Below are 11,019 nucleotides of genomic sequence, written 5' to 3'. Positions count from 1 at the left end.
CGGGGCAGCCGCTCTTCCTGCCCACGGGTCCTGTCCCCGTGCTTTCATAAACCACCATTTTGCACCAAAGATGTCTCAAGAATTCTTTCTTGGTCATCGGCTCCGGACCGCAGCCCACCGAACCTCACCTAGGTTCTAGAACTTCATCAGGTTGTGTCTGCCTTCTGCTCAGGTCATGATCCTGGAGTCATGGGATCCAGCCCCAAGTCAGGCTCCCTGCTTTTCCCTCTCCGTCTGCCCACTGCCCCTCCAAGTTGTGGTCTCTCTCTGCCTCCTCCTGACAACCCTAACCCTCCTGACAGCCCACAGGAGAATGACTGTCACCCCCTGCCCCCACTCTCTTTGTGTCTCATTCTTCGTCAGGAGGTGGCATCTCTCACTCTCACTCACTCTCTCTTAATAAATAAATAAAATTGTAAAAAAAAAAAAAGAAAATATTTCAAAATACTTTTTTTTTTTTTTTTGTGGGTAGAGGACTAATAAAAGGGATCCTTGTGGTGGAAAGGTGGGAGGTCAAAGGTGCGGTGCACCTGGCCAGGGTCATCTGGTGAACCAGAGGGACCGCCAGGGCTTCAGCCTGGGGCCCCGACACTGGGGCCGTTTCTCTTTCTGCTGTGTTGCCCTGGGGCGAGGAGAGGGGTGTGTGGGCAGAGCTTGGCAGTGTTCGGCCCCTCACTTACGCCACCTTGCTCTTCCCGCCCGGGTGCTTAAGGCTTTTAACAGGGACTGTCCAGGAAACAGCTGACGTGTCAGGCAGGTGTGAGGGTGTGGGTGTGGGAAGGCCCCCTGGAGGTGAGTCAGCACTGCCTCTTCCTTCCTGAGTCAGGGGCAGAGGGGTGGAGGGCTGCGGACCAGGCGGTAGGGAGCTGGGGCCTGGGTGGGGTGGGGTGGTGGGACCCACCGGCAACTGCAGGTCTCAACCACCAGGGGGCAGGCCTCTGGCCCAGGCAGCAGCGTGGACAGGGAGCCCTGACCCAGCCTTCCAAGCTGGGCACAGGCAGAGTCACGGCTAGGGATGTGCCCATGGCCCAGCTGTGCCCCTTGGAGAATGTGGACCGGGATTGGACTCTGGGGTCATTCTGTTCAACGCTCCCCTTCTGTTCTGCAGACGGGGAGGGCGTTGCGCAACCCACACTGTGAGTTAGTGGCAGACTGATGGGATTTGCACCCATCTCAGGAATCTGGCCGCTTGACGGGCTCCATCTGCGCCTCCGCTCCTGGGGACCGACAGGTCTCCAAGTGCTGCCCTGGTAATTAGCGGCTCTCTCCATTCTCTCATTTCCTTCTGTTTCTGTGGCTCTCCGACCTTCTCTCCCAGTTTCCACTACCTCCACCCCTGCTGCTGGGGCCCTTGCTCGGCTCTCTCCCTCCCCAGGCCCCAGGCTGGAGCGGGTGTTTCCTCAGGGATTTGCAGCTTCCGGAAGCTGTTTTCCAGCCCAGAGTCTAAGGGCCACTCCCGGGATCTGGAGAAGTTATGATCTGGTGACAGAACCCGTGCTGTGATTTGGGAGGTGAGGGGGTCCCTTGGGTCCTGAATACTTTCCCCAGCGCCCCTGCTGTGCTCAGTAATCATAAACAGTGGTTGGCACAGGCTATGCGTGAGACCTTTGTTCGTGCAGAGACCAGTAAGACCCAGTCCCTGCCCAGTGAGCTCACCGTGTGGGGGTGAAGGCAAGAGAAGACTCGCACTGGAATGATTCTGCCCACGGCAGATGCGCTAGGAGTCCTTGGATGGGATGGAGCAGATAGAGAGGGGGTCTGGCTGGGCCTGGGGAAGTTTCCACCAAGTAGGTGGCATTTACCGGGCCTTTGAAGGAGAGCTGGGATTTCAACAGGCAGCAAGTTGGGGAGCAGGGGTCAGCACAAGCAGTGGGTCTCAGAGCACCAGCTGCAGGTATGGTATGCTCAAGGCGCAGGGACCCAGGCTAGGGTGTGTGTGGAGGGGTTGGGAAGCTGGTGGGTGCCAGAGTCCAAGCACCTCACCTCCAGGCCTGGGGAGGAGCCATGGGGGCCACTGTGATACCTGTGCCTCATAGGCATTCACCAAAGTCCTGATTGAAATGGAAGAAGTGCAAAAGGTCATGAATGGCGCCCACGGGGCTTTACCCTCGGGGTGAAGGACTTTTGTTTCAAGCTCTATAGGAAAAAGGGCTTGATGGGGAGGTGCAGTAGCATGGCGGGGTGGGGGGTGTGCCTGAGAAGGTTGGGGACCCCGGGGCTCCAAGGGCCGGCCCCATCTGCAAGTTCAGGCTGCCCGAGCCCCGAGGCGGCCCCAGGAGAGAGCAGCCTGGCATTCGTCTGACCCTGTCCTTTCTCAGTCCCAGCTCCTCTGTGGTGTCTGATGCCAAGCTCCCAGAGGGGCCCACGAAGGGTCTCCGTGCCAGCACCCTCCCCTCCCAGGGTGGGCTGGTGTTTGCAAGCTCCTCTGGGGCCTTCAGGGAGTAGGCGAGCGCGGCTGAGTCACTGCCTGGGCATCTGGGCTTGGAACAGGGGGTGAGTCACCTAGCCCTGGGGCGTTGGGGGAAGGGAAGGAAGCTGCTGGACATCTGGAGGGGGAAGGGAGCACGTCGGCCGGAAGGGCGGTGCCCAGACTGGTGGGGGTAGACAAAGGGCGGCGGCAGGGGCGCCTGGCAGGGGCGCCGGGCAGCGGGCAGCCCCAAGCCCGGTCTTCTCTAAAAACCCCGCCCCGGGCGGGGTCCTGACCGGCTGCAGCGCGGGCCTTTCTCCGGGTGCGGGGCGGGGCCTGCAGGGGTGGGGTGAGGAGGGCGGTGCCTGCGGCCTGCCCCTGCGCGGGCCTCTTGCTCCGGGAGCTGTCTAGCCCCTGCGCACTGGCCCGCCCCCCAAGCCTTCTCCGTTTGGACCCTCCAGGGGCGTCCTTACAGCGCACCCTGACGGGCTCGCCCGACTGCGGGGTGAGCCCAGCTCGGCCGGCTCCCCCCTTCCCTGGCTCCTTCCCGACGCCTTCCCGCCCACAGCGGCCGCGCAAGGTGGGAAGGTGCTTCCCTGGCTACCGTACGGAGCGGAGTTCGCGGCCCGCTTCGAACTGCCCCCAGTGAGTCCCCGAAGACAGCTTGCACGCGGGTGTGCGCGCACACGCACGGACGCACGGACACACACACGGACACACACGGACGCACGGACACGGACACACGGACACGGACACACACACGGACACACGGACACACAGACACACGGACGCACGGACACACGGACACACGGACACACACACGGACACACACGGACACACAGACACACGGACGCACGGACACACGGACACACGGACACACACACAGACACACCGACACATGGACGCACGGACACACGGACACACACACGGACACACACACGGACACACGGACGCACGGACACACACACAGACACACGGACACACACACGGACGCACGGACACACGGACACACACGGACGCACGGACACACACGGATGCACGGACACACGGACATGGACACACACACGGACACACACAGACACACGGACACACGAACACACACACGGACGCACGGACACACAGACACACACACGGACACACACGGACGCACGGACACGGACACACACACGGACACACGGACGCACGGACACACGGACACACACACACGGACACACACGGACACACACGGACGCACGGACACGGACACACGGACACGGACACACGGACGCACGGACACACGGACATGGACACACGGACACGGACACACACACAGACACACGGACGCACGGACACACGGACACACACACAGACACACGGACACGGACACACACACGGACACACGGACACACAGACACACGGACGCACGGACACACGGACACACGGACACACACACGGACACACACGGACACACAGACACACGGACGCACGGACACACGGACACACGGACACACACACAGACACACCGACACATGGACGCACGGACACACGGACACACACACGGACACACACACGGACACACGGACGCACGGACACATGGACACACACGGACACACACGGATGCACGGACGCACGGACACACGGACACGGACACACACACACGGACACACGGACACACACACAGACACACGGACACACACACGGACGCACGGACACACGGACACACACGGACGCACGGACACACACGGATGCACGGACACACGGACATGGACACACACACGGACACACACAGACACACGGACACACGAACACACACACGGACGCACGGACACACACACGGACACACACGGACGCACGGACACGGACACACACACGGACACACGGACGCACGGACACACGGACACACACACACGGACACACACGGACACACACGGACGCACGGACACGGACACACGGACACGGACACACGGACGCACGGACACACGGACATGGACACACGGACACGGACACACACACAGACACACGGACGCACGGACACACGGACACACACACAGACACACGGACACGGACACACACACGGACACACGGACACACAGACACACGGACGCACGGACACACGGACACACGGACACACACGGACGCACGGACACACACACGGACGCACGGACACATGGACACAGACACACACGGACACACGGACACACACGGACACACGGACGCACGGACACACACACGGACACACGGACACACACGGACACACACACGGACGCACGGACACACGGACACACGGACACACACACGGACACACGGACACACACACACGGACACACACACGGACACACACACATATGGACGCACGGACACACACACGGACACACGGACACACACACATGGACACACACACGGACGCACGGACACACACACGGACACACGGACACACACACGGACACACACACACGGACACATGGACACACGGACACACACGGACACACGGACACACACACGGACACATGGACACACAGACACACACGGACACACGGACACACACACGGACACATGGACACACAGACACACACGGACACACGGACACACACACGGACACATGGACGCACGGACACACACACGGATGCACGGACACACATGGACACACACACGGACGCACGGACACATGGACACACGGACACACACACGGACACACGGACACACACACACGGACACACACACGGACACACACACATATGGACGCACGGACACACACACGGACACACGGACACACACACACGGACACACACACGGACGCACGGACACACACACACGGACACACACACGGACGCACGGACACATGGACACATGGACACACACACGGACACACGGACACACACACACGGACACACACACGGACACACACACACATATGGACGCACGGACACACACACGGACACACGGACACACACACACGGACACACACACGGACACACACACGGACACACGGACACACACACACGGACACACACACGGACACACACACACATATGGACGCACGGACACACACACGGACACACGGACACACACACACGGACACACACACGGACGCACGGACACACACACGGACACACACACAATGGACGCACGGACACACACACACACATATGGACGCAGGGATACACACACACACACACACACACACACACACACACAGGCCTGGGAAGTCCCTGGAGGCCTGGAGCCTCTGACTCACAAGTGAGCTGTGGCTCGCAAGTATGTGTCAGACAAGCCTGGCCCAGCCTGTGACTTGAGGCCCGCAAACAGGGATGACTGCCCCTCCCCCTGGGCCCAGGCCACCCCTTCCCCGTGACACCGGACCCCCCCCCCCCGCCCCCCGCCCAGCTCGGCCTTCTGCTAGCGGGGCCGCTGGAGGTCTCTGGGAGGGCGGGCCGGCAGGGAGCGGCCGGGGGTGGCGGCGGGGGGTGGCGGGAGGCCAGGCTCTGGCTGATCAGGTTAGGGCAGGTTTGATTTCCTTCAAATGCCAGGTTGGGGGCCAGTGCGTAGGCATATAAACCCCTGTGTGGGCGCCTGGCCCTTTGCTTTCCTTCCAGAGCCTCCCTGTCGTCTGGTCTGGTGAGTGCCTCTGTCTTGCTGAGGGCTGGTTGGGGGTGCCCGTGGTCTCGGTCTTCGTCTGCAGTTTTTTCATTCTGGGTCTCTCCCTTTGGGGGACCTTGTGTGCCCAACTGAGGGCTGTTCCAGGCTCTTCCGCGAGGTCTCAGTGTACAGGTTGCTCTGAGGCCTTCTCTTGGGTCTCACGGTCTGGGCATCGCAGTCTAGAGACCCTTCTGGGGGCCTAGGCCCAGGAATAGGAGGTGTGGAGTGTGGTGCTTTAACGAGAGTCTTGGGTTTTGTTTTTCCAAAGTCCTGGAATCCATCAGGACTTAAGGGACAAGAGCCAGGGATCTCAAGTGTGTGGGCCTGCCTGGGTCCCCACCCTGAGGAGCTGCATGGTGCCCGGCCCTCTGCCCCTTCCCTTCTCTTCCCGGGTGAGAAGGCAGAGCTAGCGGGGTGGGCCCAGGACATTACTTACCGCCGACACCGGGTACACGGGGCCTCACCCCAGCACTCCCCCTAAGCCCCCTGGGAGCTGCTCAGAGCATTCTCAGAGGCAGAGCCGTGGAAAGGATGGCCTGAGTTCTGTCCTGCCGTTCCCAGGGCTCAGGACATGTCATTCCTTTAGTACCAATCCCCATAGGATCCTTCCTGGTGGGGAGGGTCGCTCAGGGGCCTTCACCTCTGCACTGTCGGATGGAGAGAGCGCCCTCGGCTCCGAGGTCTCCAGTGTGTGGGAAGGTCCGCTTTCTCCTCTGAGAGTCCCTGCGCCAGTGGAAGAAACATACTCGGACACTTCCTCTGGCCTTAGGGGTCCCTCGTCTGGGGGAGACGACTCCTTAGGGAGGAATGGTCTCAGGGGAGAGGCAGAGAGGGGTTTGGAGGGGCACTTTGGGGCACAAGGGCAGAGTGTCCTGTGGGCTGGGCTGAATGTCCCCATCACCTGCCACCCAGATCCACCCCTGTGGCCCCAGATCCGAGATGTCCAGTCCCCTGGAGCAGGCGCTGGCTGTGATGGTCGCCACCTTCCACAAGTACTCTGGCCAAGAGGGTGACAGATTCAAGCTGAGTAAGGGGGAGATGAAAGCGCTTCTGCACAAGGAGCTGCCCAGCTTTGTTGGGGTGAGTGGGGCTGGCTGGGGTGGGGGGTCCCGATGTGTGTGTGGGGGGGGGTGCCTGGTGAAGCAGACATAGGGCGTGACCTCATGGGCGGGGGGGGGTGGCTGGGGCCCAGGCATGTGGGCGTGCCCTGTCTCTGCTGTCCCTGTGGCTCTCCAGAGGATGGACAGCTGTCCATCTGTCCAATACCCTGCCTGGGTCAAGCCAAAGCACAGAGAGGGGAGGTGACTGGTCCAAGAGCACACAGCTCTCTCGCTCTTACTTTCCATGTTATATGCCAAACTAAGAAGTGGCATTGGGAGACACGTGTGCGCCCTGGGGCAGTGGCAGAGAAATGCCGTCAGCTTTCCGTTTGCCCCTCCCCTGCCCTGTATTGACCCCTGAAGAATTAAAACAGTCTCAGGCTTTGAACTTGCCCTTTATTTCTTTAATGCTTTTTTTTGGTTAAGCTTTTCTAATTTGGTTTCATTTTGGCTGGTATTAAAATGTTTGCCTTGGGGCGCCTGGGTGGCTCAGTGGGTTAAAGCCTCTGCCTTCGGCTCAGGTCATGATCTCAGGGTCCTGGGATCGAGGCCCCCCCGCCCCTGCCCCTGCTCAGCAGGGAGCCTGCTTCCTCCTCTCTCTCTGCCTGCTTCTCTGCCTACTTGTGATCTCTGTCTGTCACATAAATAAATAAAATCTTTAAATAAATAAATAAATAAATAAATAAAATGTCTTTTCTGAATTCAAAAATTTTTAGTTTCTTCATCAGTGAAGTGGGAGAGTGATGCCCACCTTGCTGGGCTAGGGAGGACCTGGGTGCTCCTTGCTCCCAGCAGGGACAGCTGGAGACCTTCCCGGTGAATGCCCACCTGTCCTCACTCACGGGGCCTCTTTGTAGCTCCCAGGGGGCGCCCTGCCCACCGCTCGCCCACTGCCCAGTGCCAAGGGAGGGCTGGGCTCTGACCCGTAGGGGTGTGGGGTGGGGAGCAGCCTCTGAGCCGTTCTGTCTCACTTTCAGGAGAAGGTGGATGAGGAGGGACTGAAGAAGCTGATGGGCGACCTGGACGAGAACAGCGACCAGCAGGTGGACTTCCAGGAATATGCTGTTTTTCTGGCCCTGGTCACTATCATGTGCAACGAATTCTTCCAGGATGCCCCGGACCGGCTGTGAAGCGGGGCTCCTGCTTGGCCACGGCCCTCCTGGACCCACGAGGACTCTAGCTACCCCTTTTGTACCCAATAAACGTTTCTGTTGATCATATTTTAATTGCTCAGTGATGCCCATCCCCTGGCTGGCTGAGTTGGGTTGCTGGACAATAAGAGCATCCTTAGATCCCACCCCTTTGGGCTCTGACTCTTCTGGAAATCTCCCCAAGACCAGAGCTGCACCTCAAGTCCCAGAGTTTGGCATTTCAAATACCGGTAAAAATTTGAGATAGTTTGCTAGTATTTTTTTTCCAAATAAAGATATTAAAGAAGGCAAATACCATCCACCATCACTGTCATTTCATAAAAATAGAAAATGCTAACAAAGAAGGAAGGATATACTCAGAACAATGGACAGACCTTGACGTTCATACTGTGAGCCGTCAGTGCTACTAGGGTCTGTTTAAGAGGCAGAAGGCATCGAAACAACCCAGCAGATCTTCTCACTGAAGACTTACCAGGTTGCAGGCCACAGGCAGTGGCCCTGTTTTAGCAAAGTTGTATTTCTTTTGATACCTGCTTTCAGATGGGTTCCAGTTTGAGTTCATTCTTCTCTTGTGGGTCTCTGCTGAAAGCTACCAGGCGTTAGTTCATATCAGCATCCTGATTTTTTCCCTACCATTTTCTCTACACCTGTAGCGAGGTTGCCATCTGTTCTGCACCGTGTGGTCCAGCAGGTGACAGCCTGACCAAACGCTTTGCCACCTCCTAACAAGGTCACTGACTTTCCAGCCACCAAAGGTGAGATTTCGTATTTTATTCTTTCTTCTCCTCAATTAATTACCCATGTTAGAGTCTCTCTCGCTCGCTTATTAATGGATCCCACTTCTAGTTACCAAATTCTCTACCAGTTAGGAACGTACTCAGTTGTAAGGCACAGGTAACCCGACTAAGAATGGCATAAATAAATTAGGATTTAAATGCCTTATAAAAGAAGTGTGAGATACACAATTGAGGTTTGGCTCAGTGACTTAGAGATGCTGTTCTGGTGACCTATTGTTGCATTACAAATCACCCTACACTTGGTAAATTAAAACATTTATTATCTGTCAAGGGCCTATAAGGAGACGGCATTTGGTCAATGGGGTTCTCATTTAGGATTTTTCAAGCAGCTGCAGACACATGTTGGAGCTGGAGTCATCTGAAAGCTCAAATCCATTTAGCTTCCAAGGCAGCGTATTCGGTGGGCGCGGCAGCCAGTGCCGGTGGTTAGCTGGGAGCCAGGAGCTCTGCTGCAGCTGTCTGGAGCCCCTACCGTGACCCCTCGGTGTCGCTTGGGCTTCTCAGAGCATGGCAGCTAGGTTCTGACAGGGAGCGGCCCCCAAGGGAGCAGCCCAAGGTGTCCCAGTGGGGGCTGTGGGGCACCTTAAGATTCATTTCAGAAATCTGAGAATGTCACTTAGGTTGCATTCTGTCGATCACGTCGTTAGGCCCAGACTCAAGGGGAAGCGAGTGAGGCTCCATGTTTGCACGCGAGAGGCAGTAGCACAAAATCGACAGAGGCCATCGTAGAGGCTGCATGCCATCGTCTGACTTCTAGCAGCCACGTGCAGAACGAAGTTACCTCCTTCCCAAGACCCGCCATGTCTCACCCTGTTAAGGCATCAGCGTGAGACCCAGGGTCTTGTGATGTCTGCCAGGCCCCAATCTGGGTGACCGTGACTCCAGCCCCTCAAGAACAATTCCCTTGCCCTGAAGATCCACGAACAGCACATTTGGTGCACGGAGGTGAGACGGACAGGGGACCAACACTCCTGGTCACAGACGTGTCATTGATCCACAGCAACCCTGAAACTGAGTCAGACACATGCCGCCAGATTCCTGACGAGGGCCCAGTTCTGCTCCCTGTGTGTGGTTCTTCTTGGGTCCAGACTCTGGGCAGTTGGTTTCATTCTCTTTAACTCTTTTATTTTCCATAAGAAATGTTTGTGTTTGTAGCTTCCCCCTGTCCAAAGGAAGTTGACAACCCAAAGCTTCTTTTCTTTGAACTGTCTCTATCCCTTTCAGCCCTGGATTATGTAATTCCTTTAAAAATATTGAGGGCTGGGGCGCCTGGGTGGCTCAGTGGGTTAAGGCCTCTGCCTTCAGCTCAGGTCATGATCCCAGGGTCCTGGGGTTGAGCCCCGCATCGGGCTCTCTGCTTGGCGGGGAGCCTGCTTCCTCCTCTCTCTCTGCCAGCCTCTCTGCCTACTTGTGATCTCTGTCTGTCAAATAAATAAATAAAATCTTTAAAAAAAAAATATTGAGGGCTGTCTCTCTCTCTCTCTCTCAGTCTCTCTCTCTCTAATAAATAAATAAAATCTTTAAAAAGAAATCTAAAAAAAAATGTTGGCTTCCTGTATATCAGCTTATAATTCACTTAATTATACAAATGCCACATTTACAAATCTCTCTAAGATTGGTCCCTCCTACCTAGACTGAGAATCAGGGAGGTGGGAGCAAGGCCCTCTGGTCTGAAAGCGTCTGAGCGGCACAATCCTAAAATTATTAGAAGCCAACTTGTTTATCTGGGAAAATCTGTGAGACTTGCCCTTAAATCTTTCCAAGTCTATACCTCTGACTTCGTTTCTATCCTGAGTCCCTCTTTATTGACAAGGCCCTGGGTTTGACATTTGTCCTGAAACCATTTATTACTTTGAGAACCATGTGCTGGCTGTAAAGACTTTCTGGACCCTCTATAATTCCTCTAAAAAAAACCTGAGCAGTTCTTTCTCAGGTTGTCTCTTTCTTCT

At 57.0% G+C, this 11,019-nt stretch overlaps 1 protein-coding gene across 10 annotated transcripts; it reads left to right on the top strand.

The window, feature by feature from the left end:
* Nucleotides 1-989: 989 nt before the first annotated feature.
* Nucleotides 990-10,592, top strand: S100A2 (S100 calcium binding protein A2). Of its 10 annotated transcripts, XR_013968060.1 has the most exons (5): nt 5,857-6,001; nt 6,935-7,102; nt 8,100-8,503; nt 8,927-9,028; nt 9,718-10,592. XR_013968060.1 is itself a non-coding variant. In XM_080825035.1 (4 exons), exons 3-4 carry the CDS (start codon nt 6,962-6,964, stop codon nt 8,250-8,252), a joined length of 294 nt encoding a protein of 97 aa, XP_080681161.1. In that variant the 5' UTR covers nt 1,711-1,894; nt 2,319-2,493; nt 6,935-6,961; the 3' UTR covers nt 8,253-8,569. The 10 variants fall into 10 exon arrangements, 9 of the variants coding, with proteins under 9 accessions (XP_080681160.1, XP_080681162.1, XP_080681156.1 ...); XM_080825035.1 differs by lacking the exons at nt 5,857-6,001; nt 8,927-9,028; nt 9,718-10,592 and adding exons at nt 1,711-1,894; nt 2,319-2,493 and having other exon boundaries at nt 8,100-8,569; XM_080825034.1 differs by lacking the exons at nt 5,857-6,001; nt 8,927-9,028; nt 9,718-10,592 and adding an exon at nt 990-1,250 and having other exon boundaries at nt 8,100-8,569.
* The last annotated feature ends 427 nt before the right edge of the window (nt 10,593-11,019 follow it).

Source organism: Martes martes (genome assembly GCF_963455335.1).
Source record: "Martes martes genome assembly, chromosome: 15".
NCBI classification, from domain to species: Eukaryota; Metazoa; Chordata; class Mammalia; order Carnivora; family Mustelidae; genus Martes; species Martes martes.
Note: the sequence above shows the minus strand (reverse complement) of the source record. Positions and strands in the feature narration are given on the sequence as shown.

Excerpts from the sequence above, each read along its gene's own strand:
- S100A2 (XM_080825030.1), top strand. The coding sequence starts at position 1,737 with ATGGAGCAGATAGAGAGGGGGTCTGGCTGGGCCTGGGGAAGTTTCCAC. Across the intron at positions 1,895-6,954 it reads TCTCAGAGCACCAGCTGCAG|ATCCGAGATGTCCAGTCCCC; the intron begins GTATGGTATGCT and ends CTGTGGCCCCAG. Across the intron at positions 7,103-8,099 it reads AGCTGCCCAGCTTTGTTGGG|GAGAAGGTGGATGAGGAGGG; the intron begins GTGAGTGGGGCT and ends TCTCACTTTCAG.